Source organism: Calliphora vicina, chromosome 1 (assembly GCF_958450345.1).
Source record: "Calliphora vicina chromosome 1, idCalVici1.1, whole genome shotgun sequence".
In the NCBI taxonomy this organism is placed as follows: Eukaryota; Metazoa; Arthropoda; class Insecta; order Diptera; family Calliphoridae; genus Calliphora; species Calliphora vicina.
In genome coordinates this window covers 169,216,593-169,239,535 of record NC_088780.1, presented here as the reverse complement: position 1 = coordinate 169,239,535, position 22,943 = coordinate 169,216,593, and the positions used below count along the sequence as shown (strand labels likewise).

The following is a 22,943-nucleotide window of genomic DNA, read 5'->3' as shown; positions in this document are numbered from 1 at the left end:
CGGGAATTTCTAACATTATTTTATGTTTCATCATCTTAATTACATTTCTAATTGGAATATTTAATAACATTGCGTCGATGCGCCAACAAAAACGAACTTTTTTCATGAGACCAAGAAAACTAAACATTGATCTCATTGATAGTTGTGGAATCAATGGGCATATTTGAAACATGCGTAGTTAATATGTAAATGGTCGTTGTTTTGTTGTCGCAACGACGATTATTTTAATAGCTTTTGGAGATTTTCCATACAATCAGTTAACATGTTTTCTTTTGTCATTTATTCATTGTATTTTGATATATTTACAGGCAATTGACTTTTCCAGTTCCCTATACAAACCAATCTTTTGTCGCAGTTTCACAACAAGATCGCGAAATCTATAACTTTAAACAATAAACATTAATCCAAACGCTTTAATAAAAAGAATCTGTGTTTAAAAAAAGAATAAAAAACAATAGACAGCAATTCGAATTGTGAAACTGCGAGGTCGGTCAGCAAGATTCGCATAAGCAGCTATTATTTTCACAAACAAAAATGTTCCATTTAGTTATTATTTAACAAATATTGGGGTTTTCAACAGCCCTAGAAAATAAATCAAACAGCCAAGAAAGCACTTCCAAGAATTTTGTATATTTTTGTAAATTTTTTTAACCGTTTTAACCACCAGTGATTGTTTATTTTATACCTATCTGTATTTATTTTAATTTATTGCAATTTATTATTTGCGTTTCTTTTTGTGTTGTAAAATTTATCGTTCGTTTCCATCTAAATTTCATTATCGCGTAGTGTATCGTTCGTTTATTTGTGTATATCCTTAATAAATAGTATGGAATCGGCAACTTTAACTCCTTCTTCAAGTATGCATGATCATAAAAGTGAAGAATGGAAAAAACTGAAACGTATTTCGGAACGTTATTTAGAACCCGATGATGATGATGCATCTTTATCTGGCGACGCCGACGAGTTTGCGATCGAAAATGCTCAATCGAAACGCTTTAAAGGTTTGGTTGGCTCTGCCTTGGACGATTCTTGTTTTGAGTCGCCCGTCAATATAGGTGCGATGCTGCGTCCCAAACGCATATTTCAAAATGCGTCACGTTTTCAAAATATGCATAATAATCAGCATGTGTTTTTATCGCCCATTACTGAGATTTCGAATAACTTAAATGATACTTCCTTAAATTCTAAACACAGTTTAGAGATGTCGCAATTGGAAGCAGACCACGGTTTTGACGATGGCACAACGCCTATTAAACGTTTTCGCTCTAGTGGTTTGCCGCAATCGAAGCTGTTTGTGGAGTCTGAACTATATAATGAGGGTGAGTTTTATTCAATTAAATTTTATTTTGTTTTATTATGTTTTATATGCGTTACCAATATGTTTATAATTAAGAACCAAACAAAAGGGAACTCAATACAGAGATTACTGTTTACTAAGGTGAATACATTTGTTTTAACATGAAGACTTGAAGAAACATATCAAGTCCTTAGTGCCAAACTATCATAATTAACAGCAATAGTATTAGCGAAAACAATAAAATTGTTTATTTAACTAGTTTCTTAGATTTTTCAATTACCCTGAAAAATTTGGGGAAAAAAATTGTATTAACTACTCTGTTTTACGCCAATTCCAATTGATATTAGGATATTTCCAATTATACTGTAAATAAAATTTAACATTTCTTAAATTCAAGTGGAATTCCACCTAGTCACGCGACTAAAATTATTTCGGTTCCATTTCTTCTAGGACACTTTCTGATTTAACTAAAGCTTAACTCGATTAACAACTTTATAGGAGGGGGATCTAATCTTGAGGAAATTTTGTATTGTCTACTTTAATACTGTTTAGTACAACATTTTAAATTTGTCAATAAATTATCGCGTTGCATTGGATCGGAAATGGTTTATGTATTTTATTAGGCCGACGCCAGTTGCAGGATTGGACTATTTTCAAAACATCCTCCCAGTCAGCCTTTTTATCTAATTTATTAATTTCAAAATTAAATGTAATTTTAAATCTATATATATAAAAATAAGAATACATTTTAATATCACCACTACCTTCGAAAACGGGTGGACCGATTTCAACCAAAATTTCAGGGTACGTTGGGGATCTGTAGATGGTTTATGTAAAGTTTGCACGAAATCGGCACAGTGGTTCCGGAGATATGGCATAACACATACCTATGATGCAATGTAAATGATGATCGAAGCAACGACTGAAAAGATTCTTCACAACATTCTAATTAGAAAGACTGAATGTTATTGTACACATAAGACATTACGATTCATTATTTGATAACTTTTCAAGTATTTTTGTTGATATTTGTATGGGATTATATAGGAAAATCTAAATGCCATATCTCCGGAAAAACTGCAATTTCGTGCAAACTTCACATAAACTATTAGCTCAATGGTAGTGGGGGGATGAAAAAACTGGAGGATTGGAAACTTATAAACTCTCTGAGCCAAAACAAAATATTGATATTTTGTTTCAACGTACGCTGAATTTTGGTAGCAAAATTTTTTTTATAGGTGACAAAACAAAAAAGTTAAAGGTAAAACAACGATTCCTCTTCAAACAACTTGAAGGCAAAACAACGTTTGCCGGGTCAGCTAGTATGTTATAAATATTTACATACATTTTATACAAAAATACTCACTTTATTGTTTTGAAAACTAGAAAATAAAATATCTTTTTTTTTCTTATTTAATCACATGTAACAATGCAAAGTAATAAGCTAATTCTTTAAACAGCAGCATGAATGGAAAACTATATTTAAAAGTACCTTAGTACTTCCCCGACTCATTTGATACTTTCAAACAATTTTTAAATTTACAAACTCGTTGTCTTTATAAAATCTTGAATATAAAGGAATTTTCAGTAGAAAATCTTGTGTTTAATAGTATTTTCTAAGGTATTTGGTTTAGAAAATCTTCAGTAAAACATTTTTTTTATAGAAATCTCCAGTATAACAGACTCTTCTCTAGAAAATCTTCAATATAACAGACTTTTATATAGAAAATCTTCAGTATAACAGTATTTTCTATAAAAAATATTTCAATATAATAGACTTCTATAGAAAATCTTGGGTATAGAAGTCTATAACAGTATTTTTTTCAGATGATTTGAAACACACAAAGACGCTAATATGAAATAAAATATAAGTTTTTAATTTTTAGTAGTCTGTGGTAGAAAAAAAGTAATATTTAATATTGCTTTGATATTAAAAAAAAATATATTAATTTTCCATCCCAAAACAGCTTACTATTTTATTTTAAATTTAACATTTGTTGTTTTGACAGTTCCACTGTTTCCGAGAGTTCTTTCCTGGGTAAGTAAACTGTAGCTGGATTGACAATATTTGGCCGAGTATGACTCGGTTCGTTCCGTAGCGAAGCTACAATTGTCTTGGGCACGACGTGGGAATTTTAATCGTCGAATGGTTTGTTGTCGGAAATTCATCCGCTTTTCGGTGAAAATCAGAAAAATGTAATTGTAACAAAAATATTAATTTTCCATCCCAAAACAGCTTACTATTTTATTTTAAATTTAACATTTGTTGTTTTAACAGTTCCACTGTTTCCGAGAGTTCTTTTCTGGGTAAAAAAAACTGTAGCTGGATTGACAATATTTGACCGAGTATGGCTCGGTTCGTTCCGGAGCGAAGCTACAATTGTCTTGGGCACGACCGTGGGAATTTCAACCGTCGAATTGTTTGATACTATCGCATATGAGAATATATCACGGAATATATTCTCGGAAATTCATCCGCTTTTCGGCCAAAATCCGAAAAGTTATATTGTAACAAATCATATACAGTGGTTAAACAAAACAATGGAGACTTTTCCAAATATTCCATATGTAGCCCAAAATTTAAAATATTTTTTTAAAATAAAATTTGTTTTTTTTAGTATTTTACTTGTATAGTTTTATTTATATAAATTAACTGACAAACAAACAACATAATTAATTATATTCTGAAAAAAAGGGAACAAAATTAAAAATATTCACTATTTCGCTACTGACAAAACAATGGAAACTTTTAAACTTCTGCAAGAAAGAAGTGTAAAACGAAAATAATATTTAAAAGAACGATGTAAAAAGCATTCTGTTTACAGCTATTTTATTCTATTTTATTTTTAAATTCTGGTAATTTTTCACAATTTATTTTTCTAAGTTTTTCGCATAATTGCTTTTTTTCAAAGTTAACGAAAATGGCTAAAGTTAAGATTTGTGAAGACTTAAAAAATAAAATAATTAACGATTTTAAAGCTGGTTTAAAACAAAAAAGTATCTGTGACAAATATTCAATAAATAAATCAGCAGTTTCAAAAATTATAAAGAAATTTCGTGAGACCGGTTCTGTAAAAACTCAACATTTAGGTGGAAGACTTCGTATAACTACTCCTAGACAAGATAATTTAATAGCGAGAGAGTTCAAGAAATTCCCAAAAATAACTCTTCGAGAGGTTGTTAATAGCCTAAAATTAGAATTAAGTACTCGAACAGTTAGTCGCACTGCAATTGAGGCTGGTCTTGTTTGCTATCGTCCTGTGAAAAAACAACTCATTTCTAAAAATAACCGTTCTGCTCGTCTACAATTTGCCAGGGATAATTTAAACTGGTCGATAGAGAAATGGAATACTGTCCTCTTTTCCGACGAATCCAAATACAATTTAAGAGGCATTTGTAAGACGACGAAAGGGAAAAAGTACACAAATAAGACTGTAAAGTTTGGCGGTGGCAATATTATGGTATGGGGAATATTAAGGTATGGGCCCAATTCATATAAACTAGTTGACCCCACCGGCTTCGCCCTTTAGCATTTACTAATGTTAGTTCGTCAAGTTTCTCCAAATTGCTCCAGCCGTTCTCACGTGATAACATTACATACATGGACCATTTCATTTTTATATATGGGGGATTTCATGTCAAGTGAACCAACTTTTGAAATCGATGTCTTCCGATCGGGATGAAATTTGCACCAAGGTTAGCTCTATTGGATAGTAACTCAGACACAATTTTTCAACAACATCGGTCGAGAACTCCTGAGTTATAGGGGGTAAAATTTTGACAATTTGGTCAAACAGGGGTTTTTTCTTATCCATGTAACTTATTACCTATTGTTCTTAGCAAAATGTGTTCCAAATAGTATAGATAGCTATTTCTTCGATCTTTCGAAAAAAAATATTTAAAAAAAAAAATAAAATTTTTTTAATATTTTTTTTCCGAAATCAAAAACTTTTTTGACTTTTTTTTAAAATACGCTATTTTTTTTTATTTTTTTTTTTTTCTTAAAATAAAGTTTAGATATTTTCCTTGAACACCTACTTGGTCGCTTAGTGGGATGCGAGTGGGATATCTATCAAAATAAATATTTTGTAACTCAAAACATAAAATTTTTGACTTTTTTTGCAAAATCAAAAACTTTGTTGACTTTTTTTTTTCAAAATGGACCCTTTTTTAATCTTTTTTTTTAGGTCAAACAAAAGCTTAGATATTATCCTTGAAGACCCTTTTGGTCGCTTAGTGGGATGCGAGTGGGATATCTATCAAAATAAATATTTTTTAACTCAAGACTTACAATTTTTGACTTTTTTTTTGCAAATACGATTTTTTTCCAAATGGGCCCTTTTTTTAAAATTTTTTTTGTAGTCAAAATTTTACCCCCTATAACTCAGAGAGTTCTCGACCGATGTTGTTGAAAAATTGTGTCTGAGTTACTATCCAATAGAGCTAACCTTGGTGCAAATTTCATCCCGATCGGAAGACATCGATTTCAAAAGTTGGTTCACTTGACATGAAATCCCCCATATATAGAAGATACCATGATACAGAACCATACGCTGAGGAAAATATGCCCCTTGTTTGAAGATTCCAACACGACAACAACCCGAAACACACCTCTAGGGTTGTAACCAAGTGGTTACAATCCAACGAGGTACGTGTTTTGAAGTGGCGTGCCCAACCGCCATATCTCAATCCCATAGAAAATCCCATGGGAAATTGTAGATCGTAAAATAAGGACCCAAAATTACACCAGGAAGGAAGATTTATCGGAGGCGGTTATAAGGGAATGGCAAAATATTTAAAAGGAGACCATTGACTCTTAAATTGGTTCAATGCATCGTCGATGTGTTGCAGTTATAAAAAATAAGGGATACTCAACAAAATATTGAGTTATTGCAAAGTTTAGACCATATTTGTTAAAATAATACCTAAGTTTTCATTGTTTTGTCAATGCCGTAATAAAGAAATCTTTTAATTTTGTTTTCTCATTTTTAGAATTTAATTAATTATGTATGTCCTTTGTTTTTTGTTAAATTTTTTTAAACAATTATTTCAGATTTTAGGCCACTAATGAAATATTTGGAAAAGTTTTCATTGTTTTGTCAATTTCTACAATTTCTCCACAAACATTTCATTTTACAGATAACAAATAAAATTAAAGTTGTGATTTAATTTCTTTTTATGTAATTATAAATAACTATTTAAATTTTGCTCTTAAAAAAAATATCAATTTAATTTTTTTCATATTTTTTTTCTTCAACCCTTATTTTTTTAATTTTCTTTGCTATTTATTTGTACACGTTTTAACGGTAAACATCAACAGGGTGCCTCAACATGTACAAGGTTTTTGTCTTTGCTAAGTATATTGCAGGTAGACAACAATGACTCTCAAACTTTAAACAAATTCATAATTCTAACTAGAACCACTGACAATTTCATAATGTTTTCTAACGCCTACAGAGAGCGCTGGTGCAGTACATGATTTAAAAACCTTTGAAAATAATTGTTTGTATTAAAATTACATAAAAATTATTTTTAAATTTTAAAAATAAGTAGAATATTTTTCAATTTATTTACTATTTATGCAAATTATTTACTTTAGCACGTGTTTCCAAAATTATAATTTGTTTTAGGGTCAACATAAAATGAACCCTTAATTAAAAATGTCACTCACATGGGTTTCGTTTACTCGTTTGTGTCTGAATCAAATCAGCAGGTATTTACATTTGCGTATTCGATAGAAGAAGTTTTCAATCATATTTATTACCCTCTATTAGAAAGCCATAGAAGTCACAAACTCTAGAGTTTAAACAATCCTTTATGCAACGACCACATTCAAAGTCAATTTGTATACAAGTCTCCTTTTGAGACATATCGTAGCGTGCGTGCATGCAGACAGGCATGTGTGTGTAGGTATATTACACAGCTGGACAACGAAAAGAAACAAAACGTTGTTTCTTATAAGGACTTCCCTATTTGATATTTGCTCGTAAAAACTGTGTAACGAAAGGGTGCCGCACTCTGCCTTCGCTGTGTTCCACTCTGTGATTTCTTTTCTGCACGAAATTCTCTAAATTTTAAATTGACATACACATCCGTCGATCACATAACGCACTGTGCTGTGCTGCAGCACAAACCAAAGACGTTGACATCTCCGCATGCTCGAATGCATTTTGAGCAAAATATTCGTAATCGTAAATAGGAACACGAGTTAAAGGCACATGGATAAAACTACAATAAAGTCTGATGGGGATATTCCAAGTGTAGAGAGAGAAATCTTTTGATGTTTACTGCTCTTGTTTTTGTAATGAAATCAATTTGACATTTAGTGGTTTTCAATATTTCAGCGGGTGATGGTTTGACATTGTTTGACTTTAAAGACAGAACTTTAAATATTGAAATCTTAATGAAGCTTTTAATTTCAGAGGCTCCATATAATTAATTCTTAATTCCATTTTCGAAAACAAAATAAATGTTATATCTTAACCATTCCGTTGATGAATTCATAATGAATTAATTCATAGGCTTAATTCCTTTGTACGTATCCCAGAGAGAACGTTCTGCATCGATCGAAACAAATAATAGTCGGAACAGGCATGGTCTGTAATATTAAGCGGCTGAAGCAAAACTTCACAACCACTTCATTCTAAATACTTTTTAACAGGTATTACAACATGTGGCCGTGAATTGTCATGATGGAATATTACGCCGCATATTCTGAGCGTTTTTCGGCAAATGCTCGCTTCAAACAAATCAGTTGCATTCGGTTCAGGCTCCCTGTGATGATCTGGTCAGTCTTCAGCAGCTCATAATAATAGATATGACCCTTTTATTCCTTGCAAATACAGAGCATTACCTTAGCACCATGGATATTTGGCTTTGGTGCCGATTTGGCTAGTTAGCCGGGTTTCACATAAGATCTCTTACACTTCGGGTTATCGTAATGGATTAATTTTTCATTGCAAGTAATGATTCGGTGCAAAAATTATTTTCTTTTATAGCGTTCATGCATCATTTCGGAGATGCAAATCGAATTAAGGCGAATCTCGGCTTCGATTCGTATGGTACCCAATTTCGCTGCTGAACGCAAAGGTTTTGAAATCGCTGCTTTATTCTTATTGTTTAATTGTGAATTTTGTAAATTAAATTAAATTGATTAAATTTTAATCAATTTGCCAACATTTTCTTATTCTAATGATTAGTTTCTTTAAAACAACTGCTATTGAGCTTGTCAGAAGAGTCAATTGTTTTGAAAATAAAAGTTATTTTCACTTTTATTTCTTGTTCTTTGTAAGTGTGAAGCTATTGTAGACAAAAAAACTAACTCCTGCTGACTTATTGTTTCCTTTCATTTTAAATTGTATTAAAAATAAAAAAACTTGTTTAAGAAATGTCCCATTTCATGAAAAGAGGGTAAGATGGTATGATTTTTGTAAAATCTATAATGTTTATTTTGAAACTGTAGATTTTGTTTTGCAAAAATTCATAGTGGTTTTTGATACTTATTTTTAAGGAAAAATTCATCTTATAATTTTTGTGCTTTCACTTGATTAGTTTTTGAAGCACTTGATTTATTTATTATCTTTCATTTCAAATTACCTACTACAATTCGATCGGTATTGTCTGTCTCTCTCTAATTCTCTTAGGAAGCAGTCATGTGGAATGTTTCTTTTGGTTTTAATGATTTTTTTTTTTTCATATTTCCGTTTTGTTATGCGATGACTTTTTTTCAGTTTTCTTTATAAACTATAATTTTCTATACATTTTAAGCTGTTTTTGAAGGGTCATTTTCATTGTTTCTACAAGATTGTCGGCTTTGATGTCTAACAATGAATTCAGTTTAGTGCAAGAGCAAATGTATGAGTTTATTTGAGTTTGTTGTCCATTGCTCCTTGTAAGAAAGTTCTGCAATTGATGGAATTTAAGTATGTGGTAGACGAAGTAGGAGTGGTATTTCATCATTGTGTTTCATTGTTTTCCGCGCTACTCAACAATTTATTTATTTATTTAATGCCATTGTTTTACCGCTCATTTTTTGTTTTGTTTAGCTCAGTTTTTAAAAGAAATTAAGGGAACTTTGACTTTAAGTACATACATATGTGCGGCGATTACATGCATTTTGAATTCGCTAGACCAAAACATTTTACAATACATACTCATATTCTCGTGTGTAGTGAATGTACTCTGCATTAAATATGTAAATTCTCGTATGTTAAGGAATGTTTAAGTTAAGGCAAATAAGTCAAGTAGGATCTTGTACAAGGTTAAGGTTGAATTTTATATCAACAGTCTAAAAATATATTGCACGACATTTTTGGTTCTTAAAAAGGGTCTCTATAGTTTGAAAGCAGCGAGCAATTGAGTTATGATTAATCCTAAGGTATATAAAGATTCAGTTTTGCTTTTCACATGTCCAGAGATTGATAACTAGCGGGCGGTATTTCATGCATTCAATACTGGAAAACGCGTGCCTAAAACAAAATAATTAATTTTGGATTACTCTATGCCACACAATATAGTTCCCAGTAGGACTCTTATAAAACTATGGATATATTAATTATAATATCTTGGCACTAATATTGTTGTTTAATGCCATAATAATATTGTTGTTTTTCAAAATGGATCCTTTTTTGTCTCTGAGTGGGATGCGAGTAGGATATCTGTTACAATAAATGTTTTGTAACTCAGGTCATAAAATGTTGTACTTTTATTTTGAGACAAGTTTTTTATCAAACAAATTACAAATGAAGAAAGAACACCAGAGTGTTTATTATGTAATTCGATTCGAAACGAAACACTTTCGAAATACAATGTATAAATCATACAAATTCGAACGAATTTCTTTTCGAAAGGATAATAACACCCCAGAGAGATTGTAACCATATTGTTACCGATTGCTGTACATGTGTCCCAATTTGAAACAGAGATCTGATCTAACCTACTTTGGAATGACAATTTAGTCAAACTCGTATTATCAAATTCGTCCTCAATATCCAGAGAGGAAAAAGAAAAATACTAAAAAAAAACACGAACTCCCAAAACAATTAGAAGCATTGGGAAATAAATTATTAAAAAACAAGTAAGAGAGCTATATTCGGCTATGCCGAATCTTATATAAAATTCACCAAATTATACTTCAAAATAAAAATTTTGAATATTTTTAGGTAAACAAAATTTATTTATTTTTTGCATTTTTTGGAAAAAACATATATCGAATTGTTTTTAAAAAAAAAATATTTTTTTTAATTTAAAAAATGTTTCTTTTGTTTTTTTAATTTTTTTTTTAACGTTTAACGAAAAAAACTTTTGGTGAAAAAAAAAATGAGTTAAAAAATATTTGTCCGATTTTGACCCATTGTAGGTCCAACTTACTATGGTTTTATATGTCATTGCAAAGGTCTTTGAAATATCTATCATTAGATATCCATATTCACACGGTCTACTATTTGGTCATATTGTCATAATGTCCTAATAAATTATTATAGTTTAATCAAATTTTTGTTGTATTTCAAACAAAAAAGTTCTAAACTAATAAGACTATTTGAACTATGTTTATCGTTTTGTCATAAAATAATCCTTTTTTTTTGTTTAAAACACAACAACAAATATTATAATATACTAGTTGTCCCGGCAAACGTTGTTCTGCCATAGCTCATACAAAGTTTGAAGACTGCCACTATAATAGTACTCCAGATATGCAATAATAAATTTTTATTTTGTATGGGAGGTGCCACGCCCATTGTCAATTGTGGTCAATTGTGAATCTAAACCATCCAGGGACAAACTCAAACACACACAAAAAATTTCATCGAAATAGGCTCAGCCTATTACTAACACTCGTACAGAAGAATGCCATATCTCCGGAACTACTATGCCGATTTCGTGAAAACTTCACATAAACCATCTACAGACCATCCCCAACGTACCCTGAAATATTGGTTGAAATCGGTCGACCCGTTTTCGCAGTTAGTGGTGACATCAAAATGTACATTTCTTTTTATATATAAGATTAGGACATTATGACAATATGACAAATAGCAGACCGTATGAATAATTGGGATATTCACACGTCTATATTAATGACTTCGTAATCCAGATATAGGTCAAAAATCGAGGTTGTCCTGGTGCTTTCCTCATATCTCAGCCATTTGTGGACCGATTTTGCTGATTTTAAATAGGAAACGTCTGACAGAATTATTGAAGATTTGGATCCTGAAGATATCTGGGGTCTTCTGAAAATTGATTTCAACAGACAGACAGACAGACAGACATGGCTTAATCGACTCCGATATCTATAAGGATCCAGAATATATATACTATATAGGGTAGGAAATGAAAAATGTAGAAATTACAAACGGAATGACAAACTTATATATACCTTTCTCACGAAGGTGAAGGGTATAATAAGCTTTATACATATGTCTCAAAGATGTACCGGGCGTATATATTTAATGCTACAAGTTGTATAGAGTTCTGATGTGTTAACTTAAGTGCTTTTTTGAACTTCAGTGAGACTTTTAATTCCTGTATCTACGAAATGTTATTACTATATTCTAAAAAGTGTCCTAATAAATTGTTTATTAACTTCTGTACAACATTCTCAAATCAATATTTCAAAAATACAAAAAGCATTTAAATATTTTCTTTAGCAGCTGCTTTAAGAGCATCCCATCCCTTGAGAAAATGAAAAAAAATAAATAAACGGAACAACTTCCATTAAATAAAAACAGAAAAACTTTGCAAATATGTACTTTAATTTGATGATATAATGTTTTTCTTAAAATTGTATCCGCTAAAGACGAAACTGATCATGATGATCTTTAAATGGGTTGGGTTTTCACAGCATCACAACCCAAACAACACAACACATCACATTTTAAGTTGAAAGTGAATAAAGATTTTCCCATTGTCTTATGGGAAGATGGCAAAAATGAAAACAATACGAAAGTAAAAAAATAGTAATGCTCATATCATCAATTTTATTTGAAGGGTGATTTGTACATTTCATTTAATTTCATTAAGTTTAAACCTGGGTGTGGTGAATCATTTATTTAACGCTACAAAAACAACAAACCTTAAAAAGTGAAATTTGAGAAACTTTTCAATTTCCAATATCTTCGAGCATCATCAAATACCAAACAGTTTCATTGATAACTTTTACTATCTAAAGGACTTTTATTTTTGTTAGATTAATAAACACACACCCTTTTCTCTTTTAATTAATTTTATCAAACACCCGGCTTCCTTAAGGAAATATTTGCTGCAGAACAAATAGCTCGTGCTTCTTGCTAGAGTATTAACCATAATCGTTGCAACTGCCAGAAATCATAAAAAAATAATCTTAAACGCCAACAAGAATAAAACAGCAGCCGCAGTTGCAGTTGCAGCAGCTAGAAAATAAATAACAAGAATATCAATAATGAGCATTATTGTCACAAAAATGCAATTATTTCCGATTTAGTTGTTGTTGTTGTTGCTATTATTGTTGTAAATCGCTCTAGGAGCAAAAAACACAACAAAAATAATATAAGAAATTATTACGCAATAAGAATGAAAGCAAAACAAATGCATCCCATTCCATCTTGACAGCCAGACAATGAATTTTTGTGCCTCGTACTACTGCGACTACTTACAACACGGTTTTTGCTTACATATTTGTATGTATGACCGACCGGTGTTGTAATGTGTCGTTGACACCTGGATATTTTGCAATATCTTGGCAGAATCAGCCACACAAAACATCAACATTCTCTAAACTGAACTAAACTAAACTAACATTCGCCTTTATTTCCATTTCTTGGTTGCATACAAAAAAACTACTGAATTCAATTCAAAATCCCTCCAAAAACAATCTCTACTCTAAAGTCAATGAACAGTTCAAACTGCTGCACAGCCCTCAGCTTCAAGCAACTCACACACACACTCACACATGCCACAAAGAAACAAAAACAACAAATACAACAATATGAAATAATAATGAAGAATAAGAATAAAATCGTACTTAAGATTGTTTTCCGTATAATGAAATCTCCTTAACGCCACATCGCACATACGGCTGTTTACACTTGTGCCTCGACTTAGTTTTGTGCCCTGAGCCTAGTTTCCTATCGGATATATTTTTATCAAGGCTTTTTGTTTTGTGTACCGTTTCCTCTAAGCTACCGTTACCCCTAAAAACCCCTTTCAGCTCAACTACCGTTAACGCTAAGCTACCGTTACCACTAAATACCGTTGCCGATATTCTATAAATAATTTGAAATTATTTACTTGTCTACTTATTTAAAATTTTTGTAAATTTTATTAATAATTTAATTCAGGAAGAAATTACCGTCACCGTTAAAGTACCGTTAACAAGATAAGCCGTTACCGAAATAATCCAAATAAGCGTTACCGTTACCTTTTTACCGTTTTAAATCGGTAGCCAACTTTGATTTTTATATAAACGATTTCTCCATTTAATATTCTCCGGTTTGTTTTGCAGACATAGCCTTCGCCTAAAATACATTTTCTGGGCATACTTCCTCCGATCGTAAAGATAGATTTTGATTGGGTGTTCAAAGTTTTAAGTCCTTCCAGGAGTAAGTGATGTATGGGTAACCTGCACGAATATGACACCAGGATATATACAGACGGTTCTAAAATGCACTGTGGTGTTGGCTGTGATGTATTCTGTGACGAATTTGGGGTAGGTATCTCAAACCGTTTTCCGAATGAATGTAATATACTACATGACCATAATACTCTCGGCAGTTTTAGAATTTTTGTCGACAGCCAGGCGTCACTTCTCGAATTGAATGCCTATACAACTTCTTCTTCATTAGTCGTCTATCTGACATTACTTTAGTTTTTGGTCTCAGCGCAGACTACTACGGCAAATAACAGACAGACGAGTATGCCAGAACGAAATGTGCTTTAGATATCTTCAATGTGATTTCAGTTACAATTCCTCTGGGGACTATTAAAAGTTTTATCTTCAGACACTTCCTTACAAAGAATGGGAATAGATGGCGCAACTTAGATGCAACTGATAACCCATAATAGAAGATATTTCAAGGTCTCGATGCACTGGATGCTAGGCAAGCATGCAAGTCGTCTAGGACTCCCCTTTAACGACCATTGTCGTTGCTGAAAGGATAGTGAGGAATCGATTTTCTCGATTAGATTCTCTGCGTATGTCCAGCCTGAGTGTCAAGAGGCAAAGATTCCTTGATGAGGTATCTGGGTCTAGACTTTATGGCCTATTGAGATATCTCACGGCTAAGGCTGGGTCTAATAACTTCGACATTTTAGTATATTACATCTGACGAGTGGTGTGGTCTTGTCAAAATGGGGTCGTTTCGACTCTACTTGACTGTTTAAGCGCAGGGAAATACCACGTTAACCAATTCCTACGACAGCCGGTTCTACGCATCTGAATGACCCGACTTCACTCGGCCAAGGGTTGTCAACTCAGCAATCACTGCTGCTACAACAACAACCACGTTAACCAACCAGCCAATCAAATAATTCAACTCAATAAGATTTTAAAATGTAAATCTGTACAAATTTGATTATTTTCTCATCTTTTGATGAACGAGGCCCAGGTGTCTTAATGAATAGAAATTAATGCTGAAGTGACGTTATGACTGCAGTTTGCACTTTTATTCTTCGCTTGATTTCTTTCAATTGACTGTTGTTGCAAGCAGACATTGGCGCATAGTTTCGTACCACTGTCAGGGTGGTTGTGAGTGTTGATGTGTGTGTAGTAGTAGTGTGTTTACAGGACAGTTGGAACTGCTGCATGCAGCAAAATAATTTGATAAAATAAAATAATAGCTAACGTAGCACATGCTATAAGACTTTCTTTTGTTCCAAAGTTGCTGTTGGAAATCGCTTAACCAACTCCTCTTGCAAATGTTTGTGTGTGTGTTTGTTCCTACCAGACTTAGAGGGAGTTTTTTTCCTTCTTTCTTTTCTTTACGTTTTCTAATGTTTTCGTCTTAGAAAATAATTACAAGATCCAAATGTTGATTATCGTTAAAATGAGGGTGAAAATATGTCAAATTTATATGCGCACCCTCTCAATTCTTCAACTGATGTAACTAACATGCGCAAACGGTGGCAATGGCGTTAATGAGAGAGAGAAAATTAATGTAAAAAACAGCGGCTGCGTTTTCTTCAAGATGTTTTCAAAAGTGTTGGCGTTAGCACGCGCCAAATTTAGAGGTTTCCTTAAAAATGAAATAGAATAGAAAAACATGTAATAAAATAACAATAGAATAAAAAAAACTCTTCTTTTTTATCAAAATTTATGGTAATTATAGTTTAAAGGAAAATATTACAACGGCTGTTGTTAAAAATGGGTGTAAAAAGAAATGTGTGGTGGTAGAAGTTGACAACTGTCAAAACTATTGTTATTTATACAGACTTTTTCTATAAAAAAAAATTAACAAGATTTAATCTAATTGCACAATAGAACAAGAAATACAAGATTTATTTATTCGATGCAAATATTGATAATGAAAATTCTAGTTTTATTAATTCTACAAACCACTAATATCAGATTTTTGATTTACTATGACGGACTCTTCTGACATTTGTTAGATATGAAATCCTATTATAGACTGACTCCTACAATTATTTTCATTAAATCTTCTTTGATAGTGAAAACGCTTTTGATGACTTTGTGGTTCTGTAGAGCATTGAAAATCTTAATATGTAAAAATAAAATTGTGAACTGTACAACATCTTGAAATTTTATAGGAATGATTTGTAAAATGGTGATTTTTAATAAAATAATCGATTTTTGACGGCAGGATAATTTTATCTAAATTTAGTTTTTTCCCCTTGAGAAAATGGTTTTTATTCAAGCTTTCTGCAACATGGTTGTGGCATTATTGTCGCCCTACTGTACATAATTTCAAATCTATTCTCCTGGCTTGTCATATACCATAAGAGCCTTGTCGTGAGGTTTACCTGGAATTTATACTAAGATCGCATATTAAGGATGTATCCAACACATCGTTTTCAGTTTACTACCATTCATCATATGATGATGATGTTGATTGAAGCTATTAAAAAACATTGTATATGCAATGTGTTCCGGATATTATAAGGAACTTGTAGTTGATATCATCTAGATTTATTACGTTGGACTTATGTAGATCACCAAACAGATTCGTTGTGATGACAAAATATGTAGCCAATCGAATGATTCGATTATATTCACAAATTTTACCGGTTATAGCAAAAAGAAGTCAGTTGAGAAAGAAGAACTACGATTGAAATATCCGAATTTTTGTCACGCCAACAGAAAAATTCGGTCATTAAGGCTGAATGATTCGATTAGCTGCAAATTCGTTGCGTAATTATTACGTTGCTCAATTTTGAATTATTTGACAAGGTATTAGCCACAATAATACTTAAAAGGCTGGAAACTGTAGAGGCTGGACTTAGAGACAAACAGGCTGGGTTTCGCCCACATCATAGCTGTATCGATCACTTCGAATAATTATTGAACAGTCGATCGAATTGAAGTCACCACTGTACCCGGTTTTCATTGACTTTAAAAAAGCGTTAGATGCAGTCAATAGAAATGCTATTTGGTTCCCTCTAAATAGGAAAGGAGTGTCAAACAAAATAATACAAGGCATCAAAGCTATGTACTCCAACGCGGAACTGCAGGTTCCATACAATGGGACAATTAGTGATAAGTTTACGACCAATATGGGTCCTCTGTCGCCACTACTCTTTGTAGTGGTAATGTACTGTGAAGGAACTGTACAAGATGAAAAGGGATATTTCGTGGAGTTTTCAAAGACATCTGGAAGATTTAAAATATGCAGATGATATTTACCTTCTTTCACATAAACTTTCAGACATGCAAGATTAAACAAACGATCTTGTGAATTCAGCCAGAAGAGTTGGCTTAGAAAATTTACATAACAGCAGCAACGCTCATCACCATCCACAATCACCGAATAGAATACGTTGACTGCTTCTGCTACTTAGGGAGCAAAATATCGTCAAGCGGTGGCATTAATGAAGACATCACTAATATTCTCAATAAAGCAAGAAATGCATTTGGCAGACTAAAATATATATGGCTGGCACTACTAATCACAAGGACAACATAGATCCGTATTTTCAATGCATGAGTCAGGTCGACCCCTTTTTATACAGAAGTGAAACATGAGTGGCCAGTGAATCGATCGGGCAGCGACAACAAGTTTTTTATAAATAAAAGTCTTCGAATTATATGTGGCATATAATGGGCCAAAACAATAACAAACGAAAACCTCTGGAGCTTGGCCAAAGATAAAAACGTAGAAAGTGAAAAAGTATAGGAACCCATTAAGATAGCTAGTACATAATGTAACCAGGATGGCGCTGGAATGGAACCCACATGGAACTAGACAAAGAGTAAGACCCAAAAATACCTGGCATAGGTCTGTAAGGAAAGAACTAGCTGACATTAATGAATCATGGGATGAGGCAAAACTAATTGCAAACAATATATTAAGTTGGAAATATCTTGAAAAAAAACTTATTTAGGCTCAGCCAAACGATTCATTATAATGTCAAGGCCAAAATCGCAAATGTTGCTATCGGTCGGCAACAGCGATCTGAGGAAACTTACAGTATGAATTTCTTAATTGCTCGGTATGGTCTCAATGGCCCCTGTGGGTGATTTTTGTCTCCTATTAAGCAGGATAATAGGCTTCGTACGAAGCTTGGACCAGCTGTGAAGTTTAGGGCTTCACACTGCATGAAGCGTCCTGCTTTCTATTGTCCTTAAATTGTCGAAATTTTTAAAATACGCCTGAGCCCCCATTTTCTTAAAAGCTCCTTAAATAAATATGTAGCATTAAGAAGTACAAACTTCATCTTCTTTATGCTGCAATAGATTGCGGTACTTGCAAATTTCTTCGACTTGTAGTTTCCAAAAAAAAATATGGTTGAACAATAAGTTTAGCATCATCATCCTTAAAATGCATTATATTGACGTTTCGAAATTACCCTCTTACACAAAAGAAATTCATAAACATTAAACAATATTTTGCATGAGTTTAAAGCGCTGAAATATAAAATGCATTCCTGCCCATTTTTTCAATTGATTTATTTGCAATTTATGGAACCTTTGTCAACCACATCCATCTATATATATAGACACGCCCCTCGATATTTGCATTATTATGATTGTTATTGTTGATTTATTAAAAGGTGTTGAATATCATTTTAGCATCTAATTAATAAACCTTAGGTGGCAAACTTTTCTAAAGAATCGAATGAGAGAAAGAAGGTCTAAAGGTACAGAAAGTTGCCAAATGAAAGAAAGAAAGAAACAAACATTAAAAAGAAGTCACACATAAATCAGGCGACAAAACCATAATCGCAGTGGCATTTTTTAAACAAACGACTAATTGCATTAAACACTCACTACACACTGCACACTACCGCATTCACTACACTTTGTTCGTATTGTAATAAATCAAAAATTTGCTACTAACTTTTCGAACCAAAAAACTATTGATTCTTTTGTAAAGAATTGCGCAGTTTCATTAAGGAGCAAAATACCTAAAAGGATATTAACCCCTTGCGTTATTTCTTTGAAATATTTTTTAGTTTTGTTTTTGTGCTTTCAAAACTAAAAATAACCACAAACGACTTTACAAAGATTTTTTTCATTTTCTTTAAATTTAACACAAGATTTAGAGTTTGCTTTCATTATTGCTGCTTTAAAAGGATTTTCTTAAAAAATTTTGGTTGACCCTTTATCAATATCGTTTTTTTGTTGTTGTTTGTTCTTTGTCTAAAATTATGCGCTTCAATGCAATTTGATTTTCTAAAAAGAGTTTGGGAACTTTTTAGAATTTTGCATGTGTGCGCTAGTCATTTGGATGTTACGAACGAGCGTGTATTTCAACTTTTGCTTTAATGTGAAACCTCTGCCCCGCGGAGATTTTATAGTGGCGACCCTTGTTTTGTTACAATTTAAGCGTGAAATTTTTGAAAGCTCCTCAAACACCAAAATTTTACATAAATATTAAAACAACAGCAACTATGTATTGTTAAACAATCTCAAGGATATCATATGTAACGAATATGCATTTCTCTTATGCAACCTAAATTGCGATGTAAATCATTTGTCTTCATTTACATGTCATAAATAGAGCGTTGTCCACGATAATAACTACAACGGAAGAGCGACAACATTAACAGTTACTGGCAAAAGGGGTTGTGCCCCTAAAGGACATTGTAGTTTAATAGCACCACCACGATCACCACCATTCGTAAGAAATCATACATACACACACACGGACAGACAATATTTTTCCAATCTAAAGTTCAAGTATTTGAAATTCATTTGCATACTGTTGTCTCAAAAGATTATTAAATTCTATTGTTTTTCTTAATTTCTAAATGCAAGATAATGTCCATTTCGTTCGTTCGTTGCATTCAACACAGCGCAAATATTTCTTTACACATCGTGAAATGACCAACGGTCAAGTTTTTCCTGCTTCTTGTTGTTTTTGAAATCTCTGCATGTGTGTGATTATTTTATAAGGGTTTTATTGTTTCGGTAATTTAATAAAGTCGCGTCGAGTGGTCAAGTTTGACCTTTTTTTGATCACAGCCTGTGTGTGATCAGTGTTGCATTTCCATTACATTCATTCTATCACCCGAATTTCATCGTTCATGCTAAAGTAAATAAATTGTTGTTGTTGCTTTTTGGTATGGTCAAGGTATCAAATCCTGTAATAATGTTCATCCTTTGTTCTTCTTGTTTTTCTAATACTAAAACAAACATTTACTTTGGAAGAAAATCCTTTTAATATTCGCTTGACTTAAGCATGGTCAACTGAACTTGATTTAATGGAATTTAATTTCGTGCAACAAAAAGAAAACATATCAATGGTAGTTTATTGCTTTTTTTTATAACCAAATACCTACACTAGAGAGGAGTTGTTGTTTTTGTTTTTGTAACCTTTTATCGTTACAAACAAGCGATTATTTTGCTGGCAGCAGTAGAGAACCTGACTTTTATTACAGTTTTAATTATGAAACCATCGCTAAAGGATTCGTTGTCTGATTTTTTCCTTAAAATCCTATTTGTTCTGGTTGACCAGTGGTCAGTTAATAAAAAAATATATCGCTGCATATATTTAAGTGTTTCCATTGTTATTCAAATACAATTTTTTATTATGATTTCTTTTGTTTACTTCAAGTCTTACTCGCTCTCCCTGCTGGTCAGTCACTTTTTACAAATGCAATTTGTTCAATTGTCCATTGGCGTTTTATAATTCGTGAAAATTTTGTTTATTTTTACAATCTTTTTTTATGATTTAAATTTTCTCTAATTCATAGTAGTTGTAATGCAACCTTTAAGCAAACAAAATTATCAGATTACATGCTTAATAAGCGCTCATCATAAATGTTATTGGATTAAATGTTGTTTTTCAACTGCAGAACAACAAAAGGTCCGAGGTTGACCACTAATTTAAATAGGGATTTTATATTAAAATAAAGTAAATATTTGTTTGTGTGTTTTACAGTGACCGTTACAAATGTTAAGTATTAATTTCATGTTGTAAGCCTTTAATCGGGAAAATAATAAAAGTTTTTTCAGTACTATCACATTTATATATCACATGTATGTAGTTGGGGCGCAGATCCAGGGGGAAAATGAAATTCACCCCCTCAAAACCGAAAAGTTTTAATATAAACCAGTAAGAGAGCTATATTCGGCTGTGCCGAATCTTATATATCCTTCACCAAATTATACTTTAAAATAAAAATTTTAAATATTTTTAGGTAAACAAAATTTAAATTTGTATTCCAGTTGTTTTTTCAAAATTGTTTTTTTAATTACTAAATTTTTTTTTTAAATTTTAAATTTTTTTTTTTTTAAATATTTAGTAAAAAAAAATTTTTGGTGAAAACAAAAATTTCGGGTTAAAAAATATTTTTTTCGATTTTGGCCCATTGTAGGTCCAATTTACTATGTCGTTATATACGTCGTTGCACAGGTCTTTGAAATATCTATCATTAGATATCCATATTATCTATGTTAATGATTTAGTAATCCAGATATGGGTCAAAAATAGGTCAAAAATAGTTCAAAAATCGAGGTTGTCCTGGTTTTTTCCTTATATCTCAGCCATTTGTGGACCGATTTTCTCGATTTTAAATAGCAACCGAATTTCCGGAAGAATTTCGGAGATATTGATGTATGATTCGTGTATGTAAGTTATTTGGGGGCTTCGGAAAGTTGATTTCAACACACAGACGGACATGTCTATATCGACTCCACTATCTATAACGTTCCAGAATATATATACTTTGTGGGGTCGCAAATGATAAATGTAGAAATTACAAACGGAATGACAAACTTATATATACCCTTGCCACTCATGGTGAAGGGTATAAAAAGGGAAAAAAATGTAAAATAAAATTTACTTTATTTTCCATACCTCCCAAATGGTTGACCTGAGAAGGAAATGAGCGTTTAGTTGGAAAAAAATAAGACCAAGTTGTGATCATTCATATTTCTAACCAAAAAGCGATTCTTATATGAAAATTCCTCTGAAATCTTTAATCGTTAATACCTTGGTAAATAATCAATTTTTATATGAAAATTCCACTGAAATTTTCAATTGTTGATAACTTTGTAAATCAGCTTATATTTGGAAAAATAAGCGCAATTTGTGATCATTCTTATTTCTAACCAAAAAGCGATTCTTATATGAAAATTTCACTCAAACCTTTAATAACTTTGTAAATAAGAGTTTATTTGGAAAAATAAGTTCCATTTGTGATCACTCATATTTCTGATCAAAAATCGATTTTTATTCTTTTAGCTTTTTGAGACATGTGAACAATATAAATTTATTCAAAGTATTTGCCATTTTTAGCTATGACCTTTTCTCATCTTTCTGGCAACATATGGATTCCGAGTCAAAAGAACTGCTCATCTTTTGAGGCTAAGCACGAATCAAGCCGATATCGGATACTCTGCTCCAAAGTTTTTTTTTTAAAAACGAACACAAACTGCGAAGCGTTTTGCTTGTCTGCAGAAACACCCAGAGTCTCTGGCAGGAATCGAACCCGCAACCATTGGATTGATAGTCCAGCACACTATCGTCTAGTCTATCGGGGCAGCCCGATAAGTGAAGCGTATCCCAGTAAGCGCATTCCGCATCGATCGAAACAAATAGTAGTCGGACGGGCCACGGTATGCACTAAATGTGGGTGAGGCAAAACTTCATTCTAAATACTTTGTAAGAGGCGTTGCCATAATGGAATATTATGGTTTCAATATGGCCTCATATTCTGATCGTTTTTATTCCAATGCTCGCTTCAAACGAATCAGTTGCGTTCGGTACAGGTTCAATGTGATGGTCTGGCCATATTTCAGCGGCTTATAATATAACCCTTTTGCTCCCACCAAATACAGAGAAATACCTTAGTACCATTGATATTTGGCTTTGGTGTCGATTCAGCTGGTTGACCAGGCTTTACATACGATCTCTTACGCTTCGGGTTATCGTAATGGATTAATTTTTCATTGCAAAAATTATTTTCTTTTATAGCGTTAAAGCATCATTTCGGACATGCAAAATTGTCTTTTAATGTCTCTCGAATTCAATTCATATGGTATATAATTTCC

The 22,943-nt window shown here is 32.3% G+C and overlaps 1 protein-coding gene across 1 annotated transcript in view; it reads left to right on the top strand.

The window, feature by feature from the left end:
- The first annotated feature begins 569 nt into the window (after positions 1-569).
- The window catches only part of stg (string), a 306,094-nt gene continuing 283,720 nt past the window's right edge, over positions 570-22,943 (top strand). The window contains exon 1 of the mRNA XM_065498137.1: positions 570-1,319. Within this exon, the coding sequence (XP_065354209.1) occupies positions 827-1,319 (493 nt within the window). The 5' untranslated portion in view covers positions 570-826. The remainder of the gene's footprint in view (positions 1,320-22,943) is intronic.